Source organism: Lissotriton vulgaris, chromosome 8, assembly GCF_964263255.1.
Source record: "Lissotriton vulgaris chromosome 8, aLisVul1.2, whole genome shotgun sequence".
NCBI classification, from domain to species: domain Eukaryota; kingdom Metazoa; phylum Chordata; class Amphibia; order Caudata; family Salamandridae; genus Lissotriton; species Lissotriton vulgaris.
This window is the reverse complement of record NC_141696.1, coordinates 328,412,885-328,438,849: the sequence shown is the minus strand read 5'-3', so window position 1 is coordinate 328,438,849 and position 25,965 is coordinate 328,412,885. Positions and strand designations below refer to the sequence as shown.

The 25,965-nt window shown below is 43.9% G+C and overlaps 1 protein-coding gene across 2 annotated transcripts in view; it reads left to right on the top strand.

Annotated features, from left to right (window-relative positions):
- CHD1L (chromodomain helicase DNA binding protein 1 like) overlaps positions 1-25,965 on the top strand; it is a 392,592-nt gene that overhangs the window by 275,884 nt on the left and 90,743 nt on the right. For both annotated transcript variants that reach the window (XM_086934085.1, XM_086934086.1), the window contains exons 20-21: positions 19,910-19,980; positions 22,235-22,349. In XM_086934085.1, coding sequence (XP_086790211.1) covers positions 19,910-19,980; positions 22,235-22,349 — 186 coding nt within the window. The remainder of the gene's footprint in view (positions 1-19,909; positions 19,981-22,234; positions 22,350-25,965) is intronic.

Sequence of the window (25,965 nt, the reverse complement as noted above, 5' to 3'; positions counted from 1 at the left end):
ACCATCTGAAAAGGTTTTACTAGAACACCTGTTCATTCTGTTGCAAGAGGTGCCAGTTTTACTTTCCAAATGAGCAATTGAGATTGTTTCATACTCTGAAATCATGTAGGGTTGCTGCTCTCTATATATCTTTGTGCTGAAGAAGGAGGGGGTCCTTTGACTGAAATGCTCCCTGTGGCCCAAATCCTGTCTGCCCATAACCTGAGCAACTGGATGATCTCCTTGAAACTGCAGGATACATATTTTTTATTCCCGTCCTGGAGTCCTGCAGATGTTACATGCGGTTCAAGGTAAGCCAGGAGCATTTTTCTGTGCTCCCTTTCAGCCTCACCAGTGTCCTTTGGGTGTTTATGAAAGTGATGTGGTGGTCGCCGCCCATCTTGGAAAGTCAGGGCCCTCTACCTCGATGACAGGCGGTTGAAGGCAGACTCGCCACCCAACATCATTGTGGTTCACAATCAATTAGCTGAATTTGCATCTGGCTCCTTTACATACGTTACCTTTCATTGGGGCTGCGCTGGGTATGGAACAGTTAATTGCCTTCCCTCCATTGCAATGAATCCAGGACATTCGGTCCATGATCCTTTTATTTCAGCCTTTATCCTATCCTGGGTCTTGGTGAGAGTAGGTCTGAGGCTTCTTACCCTGTTAAACTTCTGCTTCCTCCTTCTCTACTACATCAGTTGGCATATACTGGATCTGCAGTAGAACCTAAAGTTCCAGTGGGCCCAGCACAGAGGAAACCTACTGATGTCATCTGACCGGTTGCTAAGAAAACCATTACCAGCTGGGTCACGTCATGTATCACACATAGCAACATTTTGCATTGAGCTAAAACACCTTCAGTGTCCAGGGACACCACCAGGACTAAAGTGGCATTCTTCAGGCATGTAGCTGTGAGAGAAATATGCATGTGACTATGTGGGCGAGCCCAAACTCATTCTGCTTGCCATAAGTTCACAAGGCCTCTGCCCGGAACAATGCAGGATTGGAACAGGTTGTTCTCTGCAACCTGTTTGATTAAACCTAAGCACTCCAGTGTCATCTGTTCCCTCTTCCTTTCCCATTGTCACATACTGTAGCATATGTCCTGAAGTGGAGAGTCGGAAAAAGCTTGTCCATAAGAACAGGGTATAATCACCTTTTTCTGCACTCAATAACTCTTCGTCCTCTGGCTCTTTACCATTATTGATCCCCTTCGCAGACAATGGAGCCCAAAAATCACCAGTTGGATCATATTTTGTGGAAGAGAATTGCTGAGGATGAGCATTTGTGGAGGCAAGCGGCATGCCAAATGATTCGTTGGATGATTTTGAACAATATACTGGAGGAGGTGTAATCCAAATAACTGGTATGAATAGAATGCCTAAGTTGTTGAGGATAAAGAGGTCTACAATTTTAGTGCAATTTTCTGTGCAGAATGAGCATTGAGGAGCATGATTCAGAATGTTGGGTGGGGGGGTGGTTTATTATTATTTATTATTAATTGGGGTTGATGGTAGTCCACCACAAGTGACAATGTCAGGTGCAGCAAATATTTCACTAATTTAAACCTGTGCTCAACCCCTTGTAGCTATGGCACAGAACAGAAAGTTTTAACTTAAGAAAATGTGTAAAACGTTTAAACGTACCAAAACAGTTACAACGTCAAAAATACAACACAATAAAAGCTCTGCTCTAGTTCATAAAAATAGAGGATATTTTACTGAACAAAGTGGCATCAAAACAAAAGAAAATCCAGTAAGCGGACGGGAGATATTATTTTTTTAATTTTCAAATAAAAATAGTGCTTAAAGTGTTAAACTCCATCCGCAGTTATCTGATTTGGATTGACCGGTACCTAGATGCAATTTAAGGCATACTTCGGGGGTGCATGAGATGGATACAGAAACCAGGTTTGTTCCAGTCGGAAGTTTTACCTTCTGACTTATTCTCTTAAATGGAAGTAAAGAATGCACAGCAGGGCAAGCAGCAGGATGTGACCGAGAGGGGCTCCACAAGGTTGGATAGCCGTCGGACGAGGTCCCTTACAGGTCTCAACAGCAGGTGCAGTCCTTTTTCTGTCTTCCAGATGTCCAATTGTATTCAGAAGAGGGTGCCACATGTATGCCTGGCTCTAGCCTGTGGGTCTAGATGACTACTGGTCTAACCAATAGGGAAAAGTTCCCAAGGATAACCTTACCCACTTTTCCAGCAGTTCCTATGTGCTCTGCGGCAAACAGTTCTGCAGTGACCTTCTCTTCCTAAAACCAAGATAGCAGAAACTTTCCATGGAAATGAGCAACCCCGCCTCTGTGCTCAGTTCAAATCAGTTCTGGGAGCAGCCCCTCTCTCACTGGGATAGATGCCTGCCTGACTCAGTGGACATAAGAAGGCGCTGGCCATGTTTCAGCTATCGATTTTCTGTGAAAGGGTAGGCCTCTTTGAAGTTAATTAAGTTCCTGGACACAACCTGGTGGTCATCCTGTCATTTAGGCTTTATGCATAGAAAAGTTAACTTTCTAAAAAGTACCTTTTCCAAAAGATGTATTACAAATCCAACTTTACCGGTGAATTGAGCTTGCATAAAATATTTTTTAAAGTCCAAGAATTAACTTTGTAGGTGTTTCTTAGGCAGTGATAATTTCATAAAATATATTATTGTATCCCAATTCTTTACTACGGATCAGCTAACTGCTACAGTGAAAATAGCTTTTAGGGCCTTGTCCCTGCAAGGACATGTTTAACATTAAACATTTACATGCCCTACTTTTAAATACCATGAACCCTGGCTTATGGACATTAAGGGCTACTTAGCTGTGACTGATTAGTATTTAACAAGAGGGGTTAGGCCTGTCAAAAGGGGTTAGTTTGACTGGTCGAATTTGCAGTTTTAGAAATGCACAAACAGGCTACTGTAGTAGGCTTGCACTCATGTTTGTAGCATCAATGTAGTGGAAGGCACTATGGATGCTACAGTCCACAAGTGACATTTAACTTACAGGGTCTGTGTACACTTTGTACCATATACTAAGGTTAAACATGCCAATTAACAGTGAAGCGAATTTTGGCATGTTAGGGGCAAGATCCCATGAACTTGGGCCTGGTTAGTAGAGTCCTAATGAACAGGGTAAAAAAAACTAGCAACATCAGTAAAACAAATGGGGGTAATCATGCAAAAAGAGGCATTTACGTACAGTTTGTATGTTTGAGTGTGCTAAGTGTGTATAATTGGGATGGAAAGTGCAGTGCATGTGTTCAAATTACATGTTTAAGAGTTAGGGGCTTGGGAGGGAAAAGATTAGTGTTGCATATCTGATTCATAGTTATTAAGGGGTAGCATTCAGAAGAGTTTTGGTGATGGAGCAATATTGATACTGCTGCTAAATTCTAAAAAGTTGTGTCATGGAGGAATATCAGTAAGAGTTTTGAATTTTTACCTTTTGTAAGCAGCTCTTTGAGTGGAAGTATTTCTGTTGGCAATGCAAAAGCGCAGAGGCAAATGAAAAGCAGTCATTCTAATCCTACGTTTTCCACGGACCAGTCAAGAGACTGTCTCTTATCTACTTTGGCCCATTCCTCCAACCCCTAGACGAGGATGCCGTGTGAGTCTGACATAAAGAAATTTGTTTTATGACACATAAATCCATCCTGTGATTTCACCAGGCCAGCTTATTTTGGGAGGCTGATGGCTTTTAGATTCAACCTGAAAAGTTGCCGGAGGTAATCTCATATGACTGGTAATGCAGCAGGCCTCTGACACTTATTGTGTCGGCTATATTGAAACTATGTCAGGTTAGGCAGGCAAGAAAGGAGATGCAGTAAGAAGAAGCAGTCTGTGTCTGGGTGCATTTCATTGTCTTGTAGCATTTATACATGCTGTTGAAACACTTAATCACACAGGTAGTGTCATATATCCTGCAAAGTGTGTGGTTGGGAGAATGTGGTCTTCTTTTGAGCAAATTTTTGTATGTTGTGTATGATTGACCAGAGAGGTGCTCTTATCTTGTCTTTGGACACAGTACTTAATGGTTTAATGGATGGTTGTTGTTAGAAATAGAAACACAGGTTACAATTGTGTTAGCTGGAGGCACTAATTGGCTCCGCAGATCCTTAGAGGTTGCAACTTTCCATGTTGATGCAACAGAGAAAGCATAGATAGAGAGGTGCATAGTGGATCTATATCTTTAGGGATTGACTTGGATTACAGTCCTCAATTTCACCAAAAGCAGATCTCAATCACCTAGTTCTTGAGTATTTCCTCAAATAGACTTTTAGTAGATGATAATATCATTGAAGCCCTGGCTGGAAAATAATGAGTTCTTTAAATTTCAGCGTGTCTTCTCAATTTAAGTTCGGTTAAGGTAATTCAGGCAAGAATGGTGATTCAGAAAGGATTAGCCAGCTTAACTGGGTCACCTCACTAGTGAGGGATTATCATGCACAACTCTGAAATTGTATTCTTTTCACGCAGTCTGAGAGGCACATTCTTATTGAGCCCCTTAATGCATGTTAAATCAAAGCCTAAGCAGTGGATGCCTCACTCTATGGCGAAATTGTGAGCAGATTTGGGATGAATGCAGAAGTCATGAAACATTACAGATACTGAGATTTTTTTATTTTTACTTGGCCTAAGATCATGTAAATTGATTATTTGATAGAGACTGCTAGCCGCAGATTCCTTAACTGTGAATATTCCCCAGGCGTCCAACTGGATCCGGAGGATTTTCAAGCAGTACCCCTGCTTACTGGCAGATGGTGTTGTGCGGTTCCACATCTGTGTTATCTGCACCGGAGGTGACATGCACATTACCTATATAGATGCCACCCTGGCATGCTAATGTCAGTTCTTTTGGCGCCAGAGAGCACTGATCTGGTTTGAGCTACCTCTCAGTCACTTTTTGACTGACCTTTTTCAATGTATTGTTGAACTTCTTTGAGACATTTTCTCTCGTTGTGAGGTATGTCATCCAAAAAAACGGCTGGTTTCAAACCATGTGGGACCTGCCACAGGCAAATATCGGTGACAAACCCCCACTTGGTGTGTTTGTGGTGCGTGTAGCGGGACCACAACTCCAAGACCTCTGAGTATTGCCATACCATGCATCCGAATGTGCTGCGGCAGCGATGCCTCAAGCTCTTTGCCGCCCGATATTGGTAGACTCCGCAACACTCGACGACCAGATCACGTGGAAGGTCCTGGGACTGTTTACAGAGCCCGTACCGATGGTAGTCATCGTACTCCATATCATCGAGAAGTTGGGAAAGTCCCACAAATATAAAAAATCCAAGAAGTCGAAGAGGTCTTCAACTTAGCCGCATCCATTAAAGTCTTCTGATGAGACACAGGAGCGTCGGCACTTTAGGCCCCTCCAGTCGGTGGAACCTGAACCGTTTCCGCTCCAAGCTCACCTAATGTTGGTCCTGGTGGCGCCAACCCCATAGTTATTCTCATCTCCGACACAGAGCCAGATGAACGTAATCTGACACCTGACACATGCTTCCCGGAGTGGAGCTGGTGCCTTATTTGCATGATAGACCTGGAGAAAGAGACAGATGGGAGGGCTCTATAGACCCTTATGATTACCAGCCCCTGATGAGGAACAGGTCAACTGATGCGAGGATCAGGCAAAGGCGTTAGACATCTCTTCTGACACTGGTCTGGTCTCTCCCCCTACCATGCTACGGAGGAGTGAGCCTCTTATGCAGTGGTGGTGCGTAGAGTGGCTGAGGTGGGTTCAGTTGTCCACTGTGGTAGTCAAGACGAACGTTTTGATGGTGCTTCACCCGGGAGTCACCTCTTCTGAACCACTACTCTCTTTTAATGAAGCACTTATTGACATCCTACTCCGGGCCTGGTCCAAGTCTTGCATAGGGGCTCCTGTGCATAGGGCAAATGCATGCCATCATTGCCTCACTCCTGGGAACCCCAGTTTCCTTACCATGCATCCCACTCGGGAGAGCTCGGTTGTCCGAGCATCCACATCCATAATCAATCCTGGTGAGTTCCCTGTCACTCTACCAGATAGGAAATCCATGAGGCTGGATACCTTTGGTAGGAAAATGTTCTCTTCCACCAGCCTAGCATTGTGGTCGGTGAACACCGCCTACCTATTGGGCCGTTACTCTCATACCATATGGGACTCGGTTGGCTATGGTCTCATAGGAGACACGTAGAATACTCACCCAGGCTATTGGTGATGGGCGAGATGCAGCTAAGTTCACCATAAGGCGTAGGCTTGACACAGCTGACTTGCTGGGCAGAGTGATTTCATTATCGGTGGCCTTGCAGCACTATGCCTGACTGAGAATCACTGGCTTTTCAGTGGATGTCCAGGCTTCCCTCGTGAACATGCCCTTTTAGGAAAGAAGGTGAACACAGCGCTGGAGAGCTTTAACAACACTACGAAACACAGAGAAAAGGTCCCAGAGGTAAGTTTTAAGACCCTGACTGTTAAGCCCCCTGAACAGAATTGACACCAACCTTGATCAACAGTGAGTCTAAACAAACAATGTACCCGAATATACTAGTAAAACAGGGAGTAGTTTCGACGAAAACGAGTTCCCATCAGTCCTTCATCGAGACCGCCCTTCATCATCTGGGATCTCTTGTGCAAATATATGTATATCACATACAAGAGTCAAACACCTGTGCTGGCAGATGGTACACCATGCACAGAAGCAACCACAGTATTGATGCCGATGTGAAAATAATGACGTGTCTAGTGGAGAACTGAATAGCAGTGCTTAGAAAAAAGTGTATTGTGAAAAGAAAGAGAAGAAGGCTCTAAAATTAGGTCGTGGTCAGGAAAAACTCTATTTAATATACCATCACACTCCTAAATTAATAAAAACAGTGCAAGTTAGTGGTATAACAAATGACCACTAAAAAAAATGTAAGGTCGACATGTTTCTGCAGACAGACGGAGTCTAGAGATCTCCTGCTGCTTCCTCAGGACCATTAGTGCTACTGCTAAATTAAAAAACAAACATAAACCATATCACCTGAAAAGTGTATGTATGATCATCTTCTCATCCCACTTGATGGGAAGGATCAACTCCACCTCACCTGGCTCGAGCTCAGGTAGTGGATGCACCGCACTCTCCGTCGGTGCACCGGTCGTCCCTCTAAGCTCTCTCGTAGGGATATGGTTTGTTTGTTTTTTAATTTAGCAGTAGCACTAATGGTCCTGAGGAAGCAGCAGGAGATCTCTAGACTCCGTCTGTCTGCAGAAACATGTCGACCTTACATCTTTTTTTAGTGGTCATTTGTTATACCACTAACTTGCACTGTTTTTATTAATTTAGGAGTGTGATGGTATATTAAATAGAGTTTTTCCTGACCACGACCTAATTTTAGAGCCTTCTTCTCTTTCTTTTCACAATACACTTTTTTCTAAGCACTGCTATTCAGTTCATGGTGTACCATCTGCCAGCACAGGTGTTTGACTCTTGTATGTGATATACATATATTTGCACAAGAGATCCCAGATGATGAAGGGCGGTCTCGATGAAGGACTGATGGGAACTCGTTTTCGTCAAAACTACTCCCTGTTGTTTTACTAGTATATTCGGGTACATTGTTTGTTTAGACTCACTGTTAATCGAGCTTTAACAACAGCAATGCTATGGCCATGTCCTTGGGCTTGTGTATGGCTCCTCTTCACCTTCAGTCTGCTTTCCGTCCTTGTGGTGGTCACAGAAGAGGCCTCCAACCGTGTCTATACTCTCCCAGCCATCACTGCCAAAAGGCTTCAAAGAGACACGCCCATTCAGCTCACAGTGCAGAGCGGAGCACCTGAGCAGTAGAGCCGCCACCGCTACTGCCAGAACGCCAGAAGCTACCGCGGCGGAGGCAGAGTGCTCTCTGTACCCCACCGGGACCTCTCGTGAGCCCCGTGAGCCACGAGTTGGGCCTCTAACGCTGCAAGACGCCCCAAAAGAGCCGCGAGCCGGGAGCAACTTTAACGCGGCATAGCGACACAGCATCCGACGGGTACTCAAGACGCGCCGGTGAGCTGCAAGCTGCCCCCACAGAGCGGTAGGAGCCGCAAGTAGTTTCCCTGTGTAGTGGAGAGCCGCGAACCACTCCATATAGCGGCAAGAGCCGGCAGATGCCCATACAGTGCGGCGGGAGCCGTGAGTAGCTTCCCAGTGGGCGGAGACCCGCGAATCACTCCACAGCGCGGCAGGAGCCGCGAGCTGCCCACACAGCGCGGCAGGAGCTGTGAGTAGCTTTCCAGTGCGGCGGAGAACCGCAAACTGCATCTCAGCGCGGCGTGAGCCGCGAGTTGCCCACACAGCACGGCAGGAGTCCCGAGTTGCCCACTCAGCGTGGCGGAAGCAGTGAGGAGCCGCAAAGTAGCCTTCTAGTGCGGCAGGAGCCGCAAATTGCCTCATTATCCAAAGTAAGATTACCTGTCTGTAACGGTAGGAAGGAAGGAAGCCGATACGCCCATCCAGTTCACAGTGCAGAGCGGAGCGGAGCAGCAGAGCAGTAGAGCTGCCATCGCTACCGCCGGCTACGCTGTACCGTCCACTCAGCACCGGCCTCGGCTCCAGCCACATCCCTGCAAGCTGTTGGTAGCCGAGCCGAGCCGCAAATTGAAGCAAAAAGCGATACTGCCGGTTGAAACGGTGATTCAGGTACAAGCCCAAGGGATCAAGCGCAAAGGGGTGACTGGGGGCAGTGCGGACAGACCAGAGGGGCTGAGCAGGGTTCAGGAAGGTTCAGGGGGGACGTCCCCTCGTTCCCCTCGCCCCCCCCCCCCCCCCTCGCACCTTAAGGACGCCAAGTAAAGGGAAGGAAAAAATAGAGAGAATCAAAAATCAAGAGCAGTTACATCCACTCCTCTTCTCCACCTCTCTCCGGTTAAGTAGCAATGCGGTCTGGAATGTTGAAAAAAGAGATCGCAAAAAACTGCAAGAAGTCGAATAAGGAAAACAATGAACCACTTGAGGAATTGGAGATAGTGCAGTCCCATCTCCCGGCGTCACCCTTATCACTAACCCATCTGCAGGAATTTGAACACATACCCTACTCTGTAGACTATATCACCAAGATTGAAAAGACTCACCCGCCCCTAACCCAACAGTATAAAACGCTGGACGAAACAACAAGTGATGTAAAAAAGAGGACTCTCAGAGACTTCTTTAAGAAACAAGGAACTAAAGTTCAAGCCCCAACCAGCCCCAATGAAATACTGTTACAACCTATTCAGTTGCCTCAAACGATCATTAATACAGAACGAGCACAGATCAATGTACAGGCCGTGGTTGACTAACATCTTCAAAACCAGGCCACTATCACGTTCTTAGATGATCATTCAACAAGGGAAGTATCATCTACACCCGGGAAAAACAGGCCAAGGCCAGACATCAGGCCAGGAAATTTATCACCGCCTTTACAACAAGTGCAACAATTTAACAAGGACCAGCGCTTATCACCAATAACTATCTCAAGCGATGATTCTCCCCCCTCCCCCAGATTGCCCACACAGCAGGAAATTAATCCATACAGTATGGGCTCCCCTGTTAATAAAATAGAATCCACCCCCCAAGCAGCGCAATGGACCAGAACACTTCCAGATGACATCAAGCCGTTAACACCAGCAACGCCACCTGTCTTCGCCCACTACAAATCTCCAGAAACAAAGACACGTGAGCCTAATGATCATTCCCTTTTGGACTTATCCTTTTTCAAGACCGACCCTAACAAAATAAATGTCGCAACAGCAGCCCTCGACCCAGCAGAGCTTGATTCTACCATCTGGCCCTGGCCCCAGCTCCTACAAACACTACAGTTCATAGTGTCTGCACTAAATTATCATTCAAATAAACTTCACATTCAAGTAGAACTTTTAAATTCATTAGCTGTATACACGGCAGGGATCGACAATAAACTAGAAGGCCTGAACACCCTAATAACCAAAGCACAATCAAAAGTCAACTTGACCCAAGCAATATGCTGCTGTTCACCAATAATTGATAGTCTGTCTACACTACCGCAGTTTCTTGGCTTGGTTTTGACAGAGATAAAGAAATTACCATCAGGCATACAAGTTCAATCACATCCGCGAGGTCCACACCCAATTAACTTAACCACTCAGGAAGCCAACGAGGAAAGCATAAAACATAATATCTCTGGTAAAAACCATAAGGCATCTTTCTCAAAAATCGACATTTGATCAAAAGACACCCCAGCAGCAGTTTTGTCCCTAGACAATCGAGACAAACAAGTGGCATCCAAGGAGTACGACATTTTTCTACCAACCAAATCAAACAATAAAAATGCCACGCTGAAAATAGACAAACCATCCACATCTCAGTTAGTGGAAATGGTTGACGTTAGAGAGGCCGGCTCAGGAACGGGACTAATGAATAAATCCCCCCAAAAACAGCACCTGAGCAAAAGAGAAAGAAAGAGATTACGGAAAAAACGCAATAAACGTAGTTCAGCTACTCAAAACATGACCAGCGATCCATCATGTATTGGAAAGAGCAAGACACGACCTAGTTCAATTAGTACCGCAAGCTCCGACAGCATCCTTACATCACCACAAAAATCATCAATACAACTATCTACAGTATTAATTGATAAGGTGTCAACACCTTCCGTCACCAGCAAAAAGTATAAGGAGCCCTCGACCCCTGACGACCAAGGAAAGGTCATGAGGCTGGGAACAGTACCTCACGTCATCAAGATCGGACTAGATGACCCGATAGTCCCAACGAACACGGTAAGTGCACCAATGGCAAACCAAGATAAGGAAATCAACGAACAACACGACAAGGAGTACAGGCCAAGAGGCAAGGAGAACATCCAGATAACGTTGTTCAAGAACCCGGACATATCACAAAAGGGCAAGACATTACCAAATAAAATCGATCATGATTTCCGTGGCGAAGACAGGAAAATTAAGCAACAATCACCACACATTCAAAGGAGAATGGACCTATTGCAAACCATGGTCAAAGACACTTATAAGATCACTGGCGAAAACGCAGGATCTAAGGAACAAGTGCCTTACATTCAAAGGAGAATTGATCCATCTCAAATCTTGGTCAAAGACAATCATAAGACCCCCCGCCAGGACCCCTCATTAAACAATCTAAAAAACAAATTGCTATTTGTCCCTGAATATTATAGCCAAGGACCACATGAAATCCTGAATAGAGGGAACATCCTGAAATTTTTTAAATGCATCCCTGAACTGCGTCATTAAATCGAACGACTTAATCTCTATCGAGTTCAAACCGATGAGAAGCAATCAGTTCGCAGAACAAACGCTAATCACCTTTTCATCTGCAGCACTCACGGAAGAAATCATATCAAGGTCAGCCGTATTCAACAATGGGGTATCAAAATAGTATCCCAATCAGAACCACGGTACCCCTCGGTTCTCGCAAACCCCCCGGCCATATCAGACAAACAGGGCCCACGATCTTTCTCAATTTTAAGATCAGCTAAAGGCTGTTCCCCAGTAAGAGCGAGCCAACCAAAAAATAAGGAGACAAAAACCACAGTGACAGACTGGGCCTGGCTGCCAGCGGCCTTGGACGGCGGTAATCATAATTGAACTCAACCTATTCTTTCAATATGTTCATGAAACATAAACAGCCTCCCATCAAAATTTCAATCCCCATACGTGATAAACTTCTTTAAAGATCACAAGGCTATATTACTGCAGGAAAGATGGACCTTGGTTAGCCTCCCACTAGAAGGATACCTGGAATATAGAACACCTGCTCAGAAAACGCATAAGTCCGGTCGACCCAGTGGTGGCCTCTCAATCTACATTTCAACCAAGTTAAATGTTAAAATAACACAATTGACTTTCGAAGAAGACTGGATCTCCGGCGTACTCATTAACAACTCTACACAGACCGAACAACTGATTCTGATCAATATCTACATTTCACCAAGCAGCAGTGAGAAAAAAACGAAGTTTAACCATCTAATCCAAGTACTGTGTAACATACAAAGTAACTATAAAAGACCAGCCTGCATAGTGTCTGGAGACTACAACACAAATATTTTGCAAGAAGCCCCAGAAGTACATAACGCACTATGGCCAGACACCTTGGAACAAAAAAAACCCGCTGGCAACAAACATAGCAAACTAGGCGAATACATGGTGTTGCAACTTACAGCTTTGGGTTATAAAATTTTAAATGGTAGCTTCCCTAAGGACAATCCCCTAACTGGACAAGAACCAATGGTCAAACCCATTCGTTCCTAGATTACGAGGAGACAGTGACCATCGCCCCCAAGTAACCACCCTGTCATTTCACCTAACACATCACGCTACAACCAGCCAGCCTACAGAAGGTAACTATACTGAAAATCTCAAAAGATTGAAATGGACCGACTCAACCATACCAGCAATAATGAGCGACTGCAGAGCCCAGCAAAATCCTATGGGTACTGAAATACCCCAGTCCATTACATCATGTGAGGTCTTCTCTCAGGCACTGCATAAGAAATTTCCACGTATTACATGAAAAATTGGAAAAGGAAACCAGGTAATAACAACTAGCGAAATCAGGAATCTAAAATCAGCACGCAACAGTGCCCTAAGACAGGCACGCAGGCACCCAGGGGAACACCGTAATCAAACAATTTCAAGCAAGCTCAAAAAGCTTTTAGAAACGCTATATCTATTGAGAAAAATAAACGATCGGAGCAGTTCTGGCTAAAATTGATACACGCAAGCAAAAATAATAATTCAAAGGCTTTTTGGTCACTTGTTAACTCTAAAATACACAAACAAGGAGGACAATGCAGCGCTAACATCTCTGAAACTGACTGGGTATCCTACCTAACAACCAATTTTGATGAGTCACAAAAAGAAGCCCTATCGGTCAGATCATCAGTCACGGCCTCACAATCTAAAATATACAAACTATCAGGCATAATGGATGTGAAGACACCAGGAATGTACACCGAATTACACTCAAGGGCACCAACGACAACCGATATGAAATCTCCGCCCCAGTCGATAGAAACATCACAAGATGCCCCGACAACCCTAGAAACATTTGTAGATAAAATTGCCCGAATCACACCAGAGGGCCGCTCAGATGGAGCGCCAGGGCCAAACGGCTTACCCCAGTCTCTGTTCAAACAGGACATAGAATTCTGGGCAAACAAGTTGTCACCAATTTTTCTATTGCCAGATTAACTTAGCTTTGCCAGATTCGTGTCAAGGAGCAATCATACACCCAATCTATAAAGGTGGTAAGAGAGCGGACCCGAAAAACTATAGGATGATTACCCTATTGGACGTGGAATCAAAATACTACGCCAAACTGCTGCTTCAAGATTTGGCAGCCTGGGCCGAAAAAAAACATCTTATACCCTTCAATCAGACAGGATTTGTGCAAAAATCAGGTACAATAACAAACTTGCTCGCAATCTCTGTTCTGTTAGATAAAGTGTCCACCTCAAGAATGTTGATGCATGGCTGTTTTGTCGACTTCAAGGCCGCCTTCGACCGCGTTCCCAGAAACAAATTATGGCTCAAATTGCAGAAATGGAGGATCCCATCAACGTTACTTCAAGCCATAATCGCGCTACATTCCAACACATGGATTCGTAGAAAACTTGGGGATGGATCACACATTTCAAGGAAAATACAAACAACTTGTGGAGTTAAGCAGGGGTGCGTGCTGGCGCCCCTACTTTTTAACCTCTTCATTTCCGATTTGTCAGTTACTTCACAAAGTTAACTCCCATCCTCCAAAACTTGCTGGGATAAGAGTCAGTAACCTACTGTACGCGGATGACCTGGTACTGCTCAGCCACACCAGGGTGGGCCTGTAGAGACTTCTTGATCAGCTGTCCCTATACACCATCGAAAACGACCTGGAACTGAACCTAAACAAGACTAAGGCAATCACCTTTGGGCAAAGGAAATACCAAGGTGGCAATTCAACGGTAAAAGCGTTGATGGAGCTCATTCTTGTAAGTACCTGGGGGTTCGCCTGGACATAAGGGGAACATTCTCTAAACATAGAGACGAGGTGGAAGCTAAAGCCCTGACAATCCAAGTGGCTTTTAAAACCCTTACAAGACAACTGTCAGGCCCCAGCCTAACCCCACTTATAACTGTAATGAAGGCCAAAATCATCAACTTCCTCACTTACAGCCAGGAGATCATGCAAGGGAAAGACAACAGTTGCATAAACAAAATGATAACAAGATTATTTAAACAGGTACTAGGCCTACCTAAGTCCTCCTTCCCAGCCCAAGTACGCCTTGAATTTGGCCTACAAGTTCACCAAGCAATAGGGCGTGGAGGGTACATCCGGCTTTGCAACAAGCTGCGCAACTCCAGAGAGGGAAGCCTGGAGGCCCTTTTGTGGCTGGAGATCTCAGCCGGTCAAATTGGTAGCTCATATCGGCGTTAGCTGCAGGATTCCCTACAACTTCTCGATATAGAAGAAATCTGGACCTGTAACCCATTGCAGCAGGTACTTAAAACTCATACCAAAAGAAACGTCCGCCTCTGGTCCTTCCATTCTGAAAGAGCTCAACTGGTTCAACGTAAGCATGCCTGGACAGTTGTATCAGGATTCAAGCCAGGGACCATGGGACCACATCTGTCATGTACATACTCATTGCAGTGGAAAAAAAGATTTTTGGCCCTTAGAATGGGTGAGTGGCCATTTCTGTATCACCTGCCGGGTTGGCGACGTGAAAACTCAAATGTAATGTGCAGAGGCTGCGGGAGCAGCACAGAAACAATCGAGCATGTGGTATGTCTCTGTGTTGTAGCTCAAGACGACCGAAGGAAACTGTTAAAGGGCGAATGGAATAAACTCGGCATTCGCACACGCCGTCAGGCCATTCTTGCATCAATGTACCCGGATAATCCACAGTTTAACATCAGGTTCACCAAGTTTGTTACAGCAATAGCAAGAAAATTTATAAACATCGACACTCTGCGAGCCACCAACGGTTAACCATTAAAAAAAACAGTTGAAGCCCTGCGCCCATGTTGTACCCTCATCCGATTTCTACAATCCTTTGTATTATTCAAACAGCTGACATTGGCTTCGGCATATGGACTGACCTGTTTTTTCCTGGAAATCCCTTAAAACACTGTATGTGGGGGGCTCATTACATAAACGGACCGACACCCCAGGAACCCCACCACAAACCACGAACTATATCACTAAAGTAAATTAAATGCTGCTTCTTATAAGTAAATGTCTGTATTTGACCCGATTAGATGGGAAAACTAGAACGGATAATTAAGGTTTACAACGACTTTTTTTTAACAAGCTATTAGGATTTTACATTGTTTTTTCCAATGAATTTTATCTCTTATTCCCATTGTGATGGTATAAATGTAAATATTTTAACTATTCATGACAAATGTTTTATAGTGCTCGCATGTTCACTATTGTAATGATTTGTATTAATCGAGCAATAAAGAAACTTCTATTGGCTTCCCAGCTTTTTCGTTGCCAAGGACACGGGTCCTGCTAACCACATGGGATAGGTAGCCAGCAGGTGGGTCAGCCCCCCCCAGCAGCCGATGCTTCCAAGCCTCTTTAGTTTGCCCTCCTACCATCATGGGCACACAGCGGGAGACTGGATGTGCCATCACCTGCTCCACTAGCAGTCAGTGACATCAGACAGCTGGGTCCTAAAGATCATTCAAAAGGGATTCTCTCTCCCCTTTGCAACTACCCCGCCACCTATGCCACCCACTTACGATCGACGGACTGAGGAACATCCCTCCTTACTCCGTCAGGAAGTGCAGACTCTCTTTGCCAAGGGAGCCATAGAGAGGGTCCCTGCATCAGAAGTAAGTTGTGGTTGTTACTCCTGCTACTTTCTGGTGCCAAAGAAAGATGGAGGACTTCATCCTATTCTAGATCTGCACCTTCTCAATCCCTTCCTGAAAAAGGAGAAGTTCAAAGTGCTCACATTCACCCAAGTCCCATCTGAATGGTACCTGGGAGACTGGATAGTAGTGTTGGACTTGCAGGACGCACACTTCCACATCCCTATCCTGCCTGCCCACATACGTTACCTGCAGTTTTTTAGCCTTACCAGCGCCGCTCGGGTGTTCATGAAAAATGGCTGTGGTTGTAGCTCATCTGCGTAGTACGGGGTTTCATTCTTTATCCTACCTCAACAAACCCAGGCAGTCATCTCCTAGCTTCAGACTACAGAAAACCTCCTGTACTTGCTGGTGTTCACTATCAATGTGCTGAAGTAGCATCCAACTCCCTCTCAGATGCTTCCTTTCATCTGCACCGTTATAGAAACATTGCTGTTTAGGGTCTATCCTCCCGAGCGGCGAGTCTAAGTTAATAAGGCTATGATTCGGATGTTAATAATTATAACAACAAGGAGAGGAGAGAAGAAGTGGATTCGTTCTCCCTCAGCAGATTTATTTAAACAAAAAGAATCCACATAAAGATGTTATTAGAGTGGTCCCTACAATGGTGGGGAGCACACAGTGTTCTTTAAATACCCCTCACACACCAAAAGGACCCTTGGTGTCATGCTTCACCATTGGGGTCTTCGCACCCCTCTACAGGTTGCGGCGTGCTGCTAACGGACGACTAAGTGGGAGCACTTTTATTTTGGCTATGTGTGGTGCGTGTGAGGTTTTTTATGTGTATAAGTGAGTGGTGGGTTCCGAAGGGTGAAAAAGTGAAGTTAAAAAGGTACCTGGCACGTGGGGTCTAGAAAAACTTTAATGGGCCTCCGTGCTGGTACTGTTAAAAGGGTAGTTGTGAGGTATTATGTATGTTGATGTACAACACCTCATGTGTGCGTCGACATGTTTTGAAGCTAGGGTTCTTCTTCAAGACGGGGTGCACAGATCCCCACCTTACGCATGTCGTTGTGTCTACTTGGCGTATCTACAAAAATGTGATTTTTAAGACTGAAAAAAGGCTATTATGTGTCTACTTTATGTTTTCAATGGTATCTGCATTGAGTACTTGCTGCCAAAGTACTGGTTGGCATCATGAGCCTCCAGAACGGTGGGGTCGTAGTGCTTAATAGCACCTGCTCACGGGAGTTCCAGAGCCTTACTTCTCCTAGCCGCTGCTCCGTTGAAAGTGGGAGACTGGATAGTAGTGTTGGACTTGCAGAACGCACACTTCCACATCCCTATCCTGCCTGCCCACAGACGTTACCTGCAGCTTTTCGGCCTTACCAGTGCAGCTCGGGTGTTCATGAAAAATGACTGTGGTTGTAGCTCATCTGCGTAGTACGGGGTTTCATTCTTTATCCTACCTCAACAAACCCAGGCAGTCATCGCCTAGCTTCAGACTACAGAAAACCTCCTGTACTTGCTGGTATGCACTATCAACGTGCTGAAGTAGCATCCGACTCCCTCTCAGATGCTTCCTTTCATCTGCACCATTATAGAAATATTGCTGTTTAGGATCTATCCTCCCGAGTGGCGAGTCCAAGATAATAAGGCTATGATTCGGATGTTTCAGCCTCTATCCTGGATTTCAGCAAGACTATTTCTGAGGTTGTTGGGCCTCATGGCGTCCTGCATCCTGCTTGTTACTCATGCCCGTTGGCATATACGGGCTCCGCAATGGAACCTGAAGTCCCAGTGGGCGCAGCATCAGGGAAGTCTCTCTGACATGGTCCCTTCCCCTACCATATCTGACTATAGTGACAAATTCCATCTGGCAGAAATGGAGATCAGAGGACTTAAGAGTCTAAGTTCCACATCAACTTGTTGGAGCTTTGGGTAATTCGCTTGGCATTGAAAACCTTTCTCCCTTTGATCAAGGGAAGGCGAGTGCAGGTGTTCATGGATAACACCACCGCCATGTGGTACTGCAACAAACAGGGTGGGGTGGGGTTGTGAACACTATGTTAAGAGGCACTGCACCTCTGGATATGGCTGGAACATCAGGGTGATTGTCTGGTGGTTCAACACCTGGCGGGCTCTCTAAATGCCATAGCAGCCAAACTCAGCAGAAGATGCCTAACGGTTCACGAATGGCGTCTCCCTCTGGAGGTGGTGAAGATCTCTTTCAGCAGTGGGAAGAGGCTTGGTTAGATCTGTTTGCCTCAGCCAAGAACATGCAGTGTCAGCAATTTTGTGCACTGGAGTTTTCAAAGTGCCAATACCACTCATGTCCAGAGTTCTCATGAAGATCAGTAATGGCCAGGTACAAGTCATGCTTGTAGCTCCATATTGGACACCGGAGTGTCTGGTATATTGAACTGCTCAGCATGACCAACGGTCCTCCAGTAAGGCTGCCTCTTCGAGAGGATCTTCTTTCTCAGGAACAGGGGAGGTTCCTGCACCTGAACATGCACACCCTCCACCTTCCTGCATGGAGATTGAGCAGCGAAAGTCTATGATGTTATTCTGGCAGCCAAGCATTCCTCCACAAAGTCAATATATGCCTGCCATTGGGATACATTTGTGTCATGGTGTGCTTCCCACATCGTTGACCCCCTTTCTGCACCTTTATCCAAGGTTCTTTTGTTTACTTTATATTTGGCCCAGAAGGGCTCTGTTCTGAGAACAGCTAAAGGTTATCTCTCTGCCATTTCGGCATTTTTGTGGTTGCTGGACCAAACTTATCTGTTTAGGTCACCTGTTGTGGCTAGGTTCCTTAAAGGCCTGCAGCATATAGTTCCCCGCACGTCCCTCATTATGCCTCAGTGCGACCTCAACCTTGTCCTCTTCTTTCTCATGTGTGTACCATTTGAGCTCCTGCACAATTTCCCTCTTAGGCTATTGACCATCAAAATAGCGTTTTTAGTGGCCATAACATAAGCCTGGAGGTCAACCAATTGCAGGCACTCTCTGTGTGCCTTCCTTATACCACCTTATAACCAGAAAACTGTTTCTCTGGACACGTCTTCTTCCTTCCAAAGGTTGTATCCCCCTTCTACGTAAGCCAGAGGATGACCCTGCCTACCTTTTTTGCTCCGATTCATACCGCCAAAGAGGAGAAACTTCACCATCTGGACCTAAAAAGAGCATTATCGTTTCTTGTTGACCGCACAAAAGAGTTACTGGTGGGTGATCAACTCTTCGTGGGCTATGTAGGAACTAAAAAAGGGAAGGCTGTGCAGAAGTGGACTATCTCAGAATGGATCATTCTATGCATTAAGATCTGCTACGCATTGGCTAACAATCAACCTTCTAGGGGCTTGCGGGCTCACTCCACCAGAGCCAAGGCTGCAACCACTGCATTAGTGTGTGGCGTCCCAGTCCTGGACATCTGTCATGCAGCAACGTGGCTGTCCCTGCACATGTTCACCAAGCACTACTGCCTGGAGAGTCAGGTCTGTCATGATGGGCACTACGCTCGTATTGTCCCACAGGACTTTCTGATTTAATTGTCTTTTCAGACCCACCTCTGAGGTTGTATTGCTTCGGTATCTAGTCTAAGGTAAGACATCTGTGGCTAGAAGTCTTTCAGATGAACAAAGTACTTACCGTATTACGCCTTATTTGGTAGAGACTCTATCTAGCCACTGATTTTTGACTAGCCCTCCCATCCTCCCATCCAAACCGCTTACAGTGTAAGGGACCGCCTTCTCAGGACCTCAGCTTGTCACACAAGTGGTAATTTTTCATTGTCCGTCAGCACTCCTGGCATGGAAATGCACGAAAGTAACTGACGTCAGCGCGCCGGGCTGGCTCCTATACAGGTACTGCACACATCACTTCTTTTGCGAATGACGCCACCTACCGACATGCAGGGGTACTGCTCCATAATCTTCTGAATCCAGTCTGACGCCTCGGGAATATTCTACGGTAATAAAGTTGTGGCTAGATAGAGGTTTTTACCAGATAAGGCGTTACTGAAGGTAAGTAACTTGTTCCTTAATGCCATGTTTTGCTGGGTATAAATGTTTTTTTTTCAAATAAGACTATGACCTTTTTCTTTAAAATGCTGTTTTGTTTTCCTGCAGATCTGAAGTTAGGTGGAGTCCTTTTATTTCCAATTGATGATAAAGAGTCCAGGAATCAGGGAAGCGACTTGGTGAGTATTACATCACTTTTTATCATTCTTTTCTTAACAGTGCATGAAAGCTAAATGAATGAAACACAAAGATTTTGTATATTGATATAAATAAAGAAAACAGTATAAAAAATTGGTATCCAGTAAGGATTAATAAAAAAAATCAACATAGCTAAAGATTCTGGATTAACAATAATCATAGTCTTCGTTTTTACAAAAAATATGTAAACAAGAGCTGGTTCCTTCTCTTATGCAGTGCTACTGACTTAGAGCTCCATCTGCCTCAGACTCAATTTAACATAGTCAGTGGTCAGAGGATTAATGCAGATTCCACGGTTCTGCTGTGGAGTGTAATGTACACATTCATTTGGTTAGTGTAACTGCTGCAGATGAAGAAAACAAAAACAAAAGGCAATCTGCTCTAGGGATACTGGCTTGATATTGCAAGTGAGGCAATAGCAGAGTTTGTCTGATTCACCTGCTCTGAGTAGAAGTGGAATTGAAGCCAGGCAATACAAATCTTTTATGAACTATTCTAAATTCTGTGTCATAATGTGTGGATTTTATTCTCCAGTAAATGTGCTTTAGTGTAATTCTCAATGCTGATGTTCTGTCTTCTTCCATGTGCCCGAGAATTTGGGGTGCTGAAGCATAAGGCGATAAGGTGGTTTCCCTAATATCAAACAGTCTGTTATGCGGTGAAGCCAGAATTAGACTCCAATGACCCGAAAGCAGGATCAGCATTTGCTAGCTATTGAGATTTTTCTCTTCATTTACTATCATGTACAGGGGAAAGCAAAGTACAACATGCCTTTTGACTATTCATTAGACCGGTTGTATTGCAATTACTTGCAAATAGGCAATTTGCGATGGTGAAATTAGTGCATAGATCATATTGAAAATTGCATCCCTGTTCATAAACCAGTCAGTGTTTAACCCCTTCCATGCTGGGCCGTTTCCGCCGCTGTGCGGTTAACAAAAGAACAGGGCGGGGCCGTGACGAACCCCAGCCGTCATCAGCACACGAGCGCCGCAGAGCGTGACGGCTGGGGTTCGTCACCAGCATGGAAGGGGTTAATGTGCAATGTAAATGGTTCGGCTTAAACAGCATTATTACATGACCAAACTTTCTGATCCCACACAGCGATGAATAGTAACAGCTGTCATAGTTATATAACAAACTATTCCTAGAATGTGGGGGAAAGATGCCCCAATAGTTCTACTTTGGCATTAAAGATGATTAACAGTTTAGAAATGCATGGTTATAGATATGTAGTCTGAGCACTTTTTTGCATGATTTGGGGACAGTTTGTTTTGGGTTCTTGAACAAAGTAGCCCAATATAGTCCTTTATCATTTTCAATGCTTGTAGTGTAATTTATTGCCTTCCGTTTTAGGTTATTTTATAATCAGTCATTTGATATGTTTAGTTTTTTCTTCTTCTTAAATGATTTAGTTTTAATTGTAATTCTAGTTTTTGTTTTTAAACCTATGGATCAATTAACAAGTCAGAGTTGACTGGTCAAAACAGAATTTCACTTTGAACATTTTAAAATGTATTTCACAATTGGAAATCAAATAATTGTGCCTGTCTTGTATTGAGGATGACTCTTAAATGATTTATTTTGGAAGATTCTTATTCACCTGTAGAGATTTTACTTTTTGGTGCCTTTATGATAACTGGCATTTTATATATTAACTTGGCATTATTGTACCACTATGGAAATTGTCATGTTATTTTTTATACCAATTTTGTTTGTTTCTATATATAATGGGCTGTTTTTGGTTCACATGACCAGAATGCAGAGTTTGCTATTTTGTGTGGAATAGTTTGCCCTTATCGAGTCATAAAGGTAATTCCAAAAAGTTTGCTAAATGCCCATCATCTTCCCTAAATGCTTTAAGAATAGTCCCCAACAGTTATATTTGGCAAGGAACTTATCTCACAGCCCACAATCATTTATTGAAGTTCAACAGTTTTACACAACTTTATGGCTATCCACAAATTGTTACTGAGATTTTAGGATATTTTTAGTGTATGTAACCTAATGCAAACAGTGGTATTTAGTATGGGATTGACATAAATGAGAACCTTTGCTGTTCAACCTCTGTCACTATATAACATTAAAGGTAGTAAGGAAAACCAGTGCCATCCTTATTTTTTAGTAATTCAATAGGCTTCAGTATTTGTGCTGCTCTTAGGAAGTTCTGCTATGCATTAATCTTCAGTTTTTCCTTGCCATATATGAAATGCTAATTTCTATGTTTTTTTCAAGCTGGCCCTAATAGTTGCCCAGCTGAGGGATCGTTCCAATAATGTGTCAGGAATTAAACTGTCTGCATTAGAAGATGGATTAAAGAAGATTTATGTAGCAGCCAAGAAAAGGAATGGTAGGTAAATTTGAATGTTCAAATGAATACTTACACAATAATAAGGCTTATTTCATATCAACATAGATTAAATATTTAAATGTCCCTTTGGTTTAGATAAGAATATCAACTGGCAAACCATTTTGTCAGTTTGGCCTCAGACTAACTAACTATGATGTCAATGTCCTCATGTATAGGTGTGAGGGGATGCATTGTCATAATATACAACCCTATGCATGCCAGCCAGTGATTCGGTTCTCTATTTTTACTGATTTGGAGATTGCTGCTATTTCTCTGGCTCCTCCAGGGGAAGGAGACATGGTGATTGTACATTTCTGTCATGTGTACGATTAACATTCTTCTTTTACTCTACCGTTTTCTGAATTTTTGTTAAAAATATTTTTAGTGTTGACAGGGTTTTGATGTGAGGTGACTTTAAACATCTGGTCAACAAACCCATACTCTAATTAACACATGACTTCCAGCCAAATTCGACGTCTTTGAACAGGTAGGAGCCATGGTAAGAGCAATACACCATCATGGCAGCACAATGAATTTGCTTTTGGATCATTAGGAGCAGATGCAATGGAGGTCCTGCCTTTCGTATTCGTTACGATTTCGCTCCCTTTATTTTAGCTTAGTAAGTTGTGTAAAAGCCTCTTTTTCATTTCCACTATCCCTTATCTTAACCCTAGCCTAAGCAATTTCTTATACCTTTTCACTACCACTAACCCAGAGATAGATTTAGGGTAGTAAGGAGCTATTAGGGATCAGGATGACTGGCGTACAAGGCTAGTGAGGAGTTTTTAGTACTGAGGGTTGAGTGGTGTATAGAGGTAATAAGGAGTTTTTAGGGATGAGCAAAGGATGGTGTTCACTGATAGTTCGGAGGGTTTTAGTGTTCAGGTATGTGTGGTGTATAAGGGGAGTAAGTATTTTGGGCTCCGATGCGTGGTGTATAGGGATAGTAAGGTATTTTAGGGCTCAGGGAGTAGTGTTGTAAAGGAATAGTAAAAATGTTTACATATGTGTGTGTGTGTGTGTGTGTGTTAATGTATACAAATACATGTGTTATAATGCTTTTGCAATGATTTGTTACAGAATGTATAATAGTGGTAGATGTCATTGTTTGTATGTAAATGCTTTGTAAATGTATGCATTGCTGTGTCATGGGAGGTTTAACCTATATTTGTGCCCCACTCCTGATTTACTCCTAGATTTCTGAAAGTAAATGATGCCAACCTGTTCGACCTCTCAGTCTAAGGGTTATCTTTTCCTAAACCTGTTGTTTTCCTCCTCCATTTCCGCTGATCTTGTTTTTGCTGGCCTTATTACTCTGTGCACTTTACCACTGCTAACTAGTGCTAAAGTGCATGGGCTCACCCATTAAAAACATTGTAATATTGGCTTATTCCCAGTTAAATTACTTGTAAGCCCCTAGTAAAGTGGTAGTACATGTGCCCAGGGCCCGCAAATTAAATGCTGCTAGTGGGCCTGCAGCACTCATTGTGCCACTCACTTCAGTGGCCCTTTAAACATACCTTAGGCCTGCCATTGCACCCTGTGTGTGCAGTTTAAAACTGCTTTTCCACCCTGGCAAAATAAACCTTTTGGCAGGCCTAAACCTTTCTTTTTAATACATATAAGCATATGCATATATGAATATATACACAGTACATAGGGCAGGGTGCGGTATTTTTAATATGCTGGAAATGTACTTTTGGTCTCAAAAGAATTGTAATTTAAAACCCTATTTAATGGCACTCAATCTAATAAACAATAAATGAGTAGCTCGTCTCAGTCATACTTATTGCAAGAATATCAGCGCTAAATATTTACTGTCTTTTACTTATGGTTCAGAACTCCTCAAGGGCAAAGACGCAACAATCCTTAACACTCTACAGTCTGTCCTGTTCAAAAGGATTTACCGCATACCACGACACACCTGCCAAGCTCAAGTCCCCTTGGAATTCGGACTTAAGCATCCGTTCCCGGTGAGGATGGCTTCTCTAATTAAATTGTGCTGGAAGTTGAGAGCCGCCCCTCCGAAGTCCTTGGCCGCTTTGTGTTGGTCCGAAATGGAAAGCTAGCATACGATCAAACACAGCTGACCAACAGTGCTATGCCAAGCGTTGTCATCTCTCAATTTACATGAGGCCTGGGAGCTAAACATTAGCCACACAGCATTTAAAAAACTCACCAACAAAGCCGCCGAATTAAAATCATGGTCGATGGATAAAGGTGAACTGGCAGGGAAAAAACACAGCTGGTCACTCCTACAATCTTACCGCAGCTGGGGGCCCCAACCATACCTTATGTGCCACATTTTCTCAAACGATCCAGCACTTTTATTTAAAAACAAGAATGGGTGCTTTTCCATCGAAAGACCCGGTGCCGCCCTGGAAACAAAGATGGCGAACTATCTCTGCCAATATTGCGGTCGATTTGGTGAAAGCTTACTAAATTTTCTGTGCATCTGCCCGGTGGTTAACTCTTTAAGACAAAAACTACTCTGCCCTACCTTCCGAGCACTCAATATATGATCATGCCGTTTTGCATTGCTGAAATGACCAAACAGCAAATCAATTCAGCTTTCCTGCAGATCTGCCAAGTTCCTTCTACAAGTGAAGGCTTTACTTTCACCAAATGGGCCACCCCAGAAAGACAATGGCAGCCCCAGGGCAGGGAACCTTGAAATGAGGATCTTGAAAGCTGCCAGTTTAACCGAGCATCAATTTCCTTTTATTGCTGAATAAAAAACCCTCGTCCTCAAAATTCTTAGAGCACTTGATGGACCTCCGCCTCCTTTAGACTACCGTATTTTTGTAAAGTAATGAAATCTTAATAATAAATTAATTATTTTAACTTGTAAATGTTTTCTTACCCATACATTTTATGTAAATTGCAATAATTTTAACGATTCTGCAAATAAAAATCTTACTTACTTACATGTGCCCAAAGCCTGTAAATTAAATGCTACTGGTGAGCCTGCAGCACTGATTGTGCCACCCACTTAAGTATTCCATTATTAAGGTCTCAGATCCGCCATTGCAGCCTGAGTGTTCAGTTTAACTTCCATGTCGACCTGGCAAAATCAACCTTTTGCCAGGCCCAAACATTCCCTTTTTATAAATATAACGTACCTCTAGGGTAGGTCCTTAAGTTTAAATGTCCTCTTAGTGAAAAACCCTTAAATTCGTTTTTCACTACTGCAAGGCCTACCTCTCCCCTAGTCTAACATTGGTGAAACCTTATTAATTTACCAAGATGCAATTTCCAAATCTGGGCAGGTGATTAGTTCATGTTTGGTGTCTTAGGAATTGTAATAAAACATCCTAACTTATGGTGGTCAGATTTTAAATTACAATTTTGAAAATGCAGCATTTAGAAAGTTTGCATTTTCCTGCCTTAGCCATTTAGTGCCTCTGTTTTGGTCACATAACTGGGTGTAGCTGGTAGTAGAGCTTTGCATTTTCCTCCTAGACAGCCACACACAATAGGGAGCTTAGGTCTGGATGGGCCATCACTGGCAAGATGGGATCGAGGAGCTGGGCACAGCCTCACTTACACTTGAATAGGTTGTATTCTGCCTCCACACAAAGGGCTGCATACCCCCTGTAGTTAGTCTGGAGCCAGG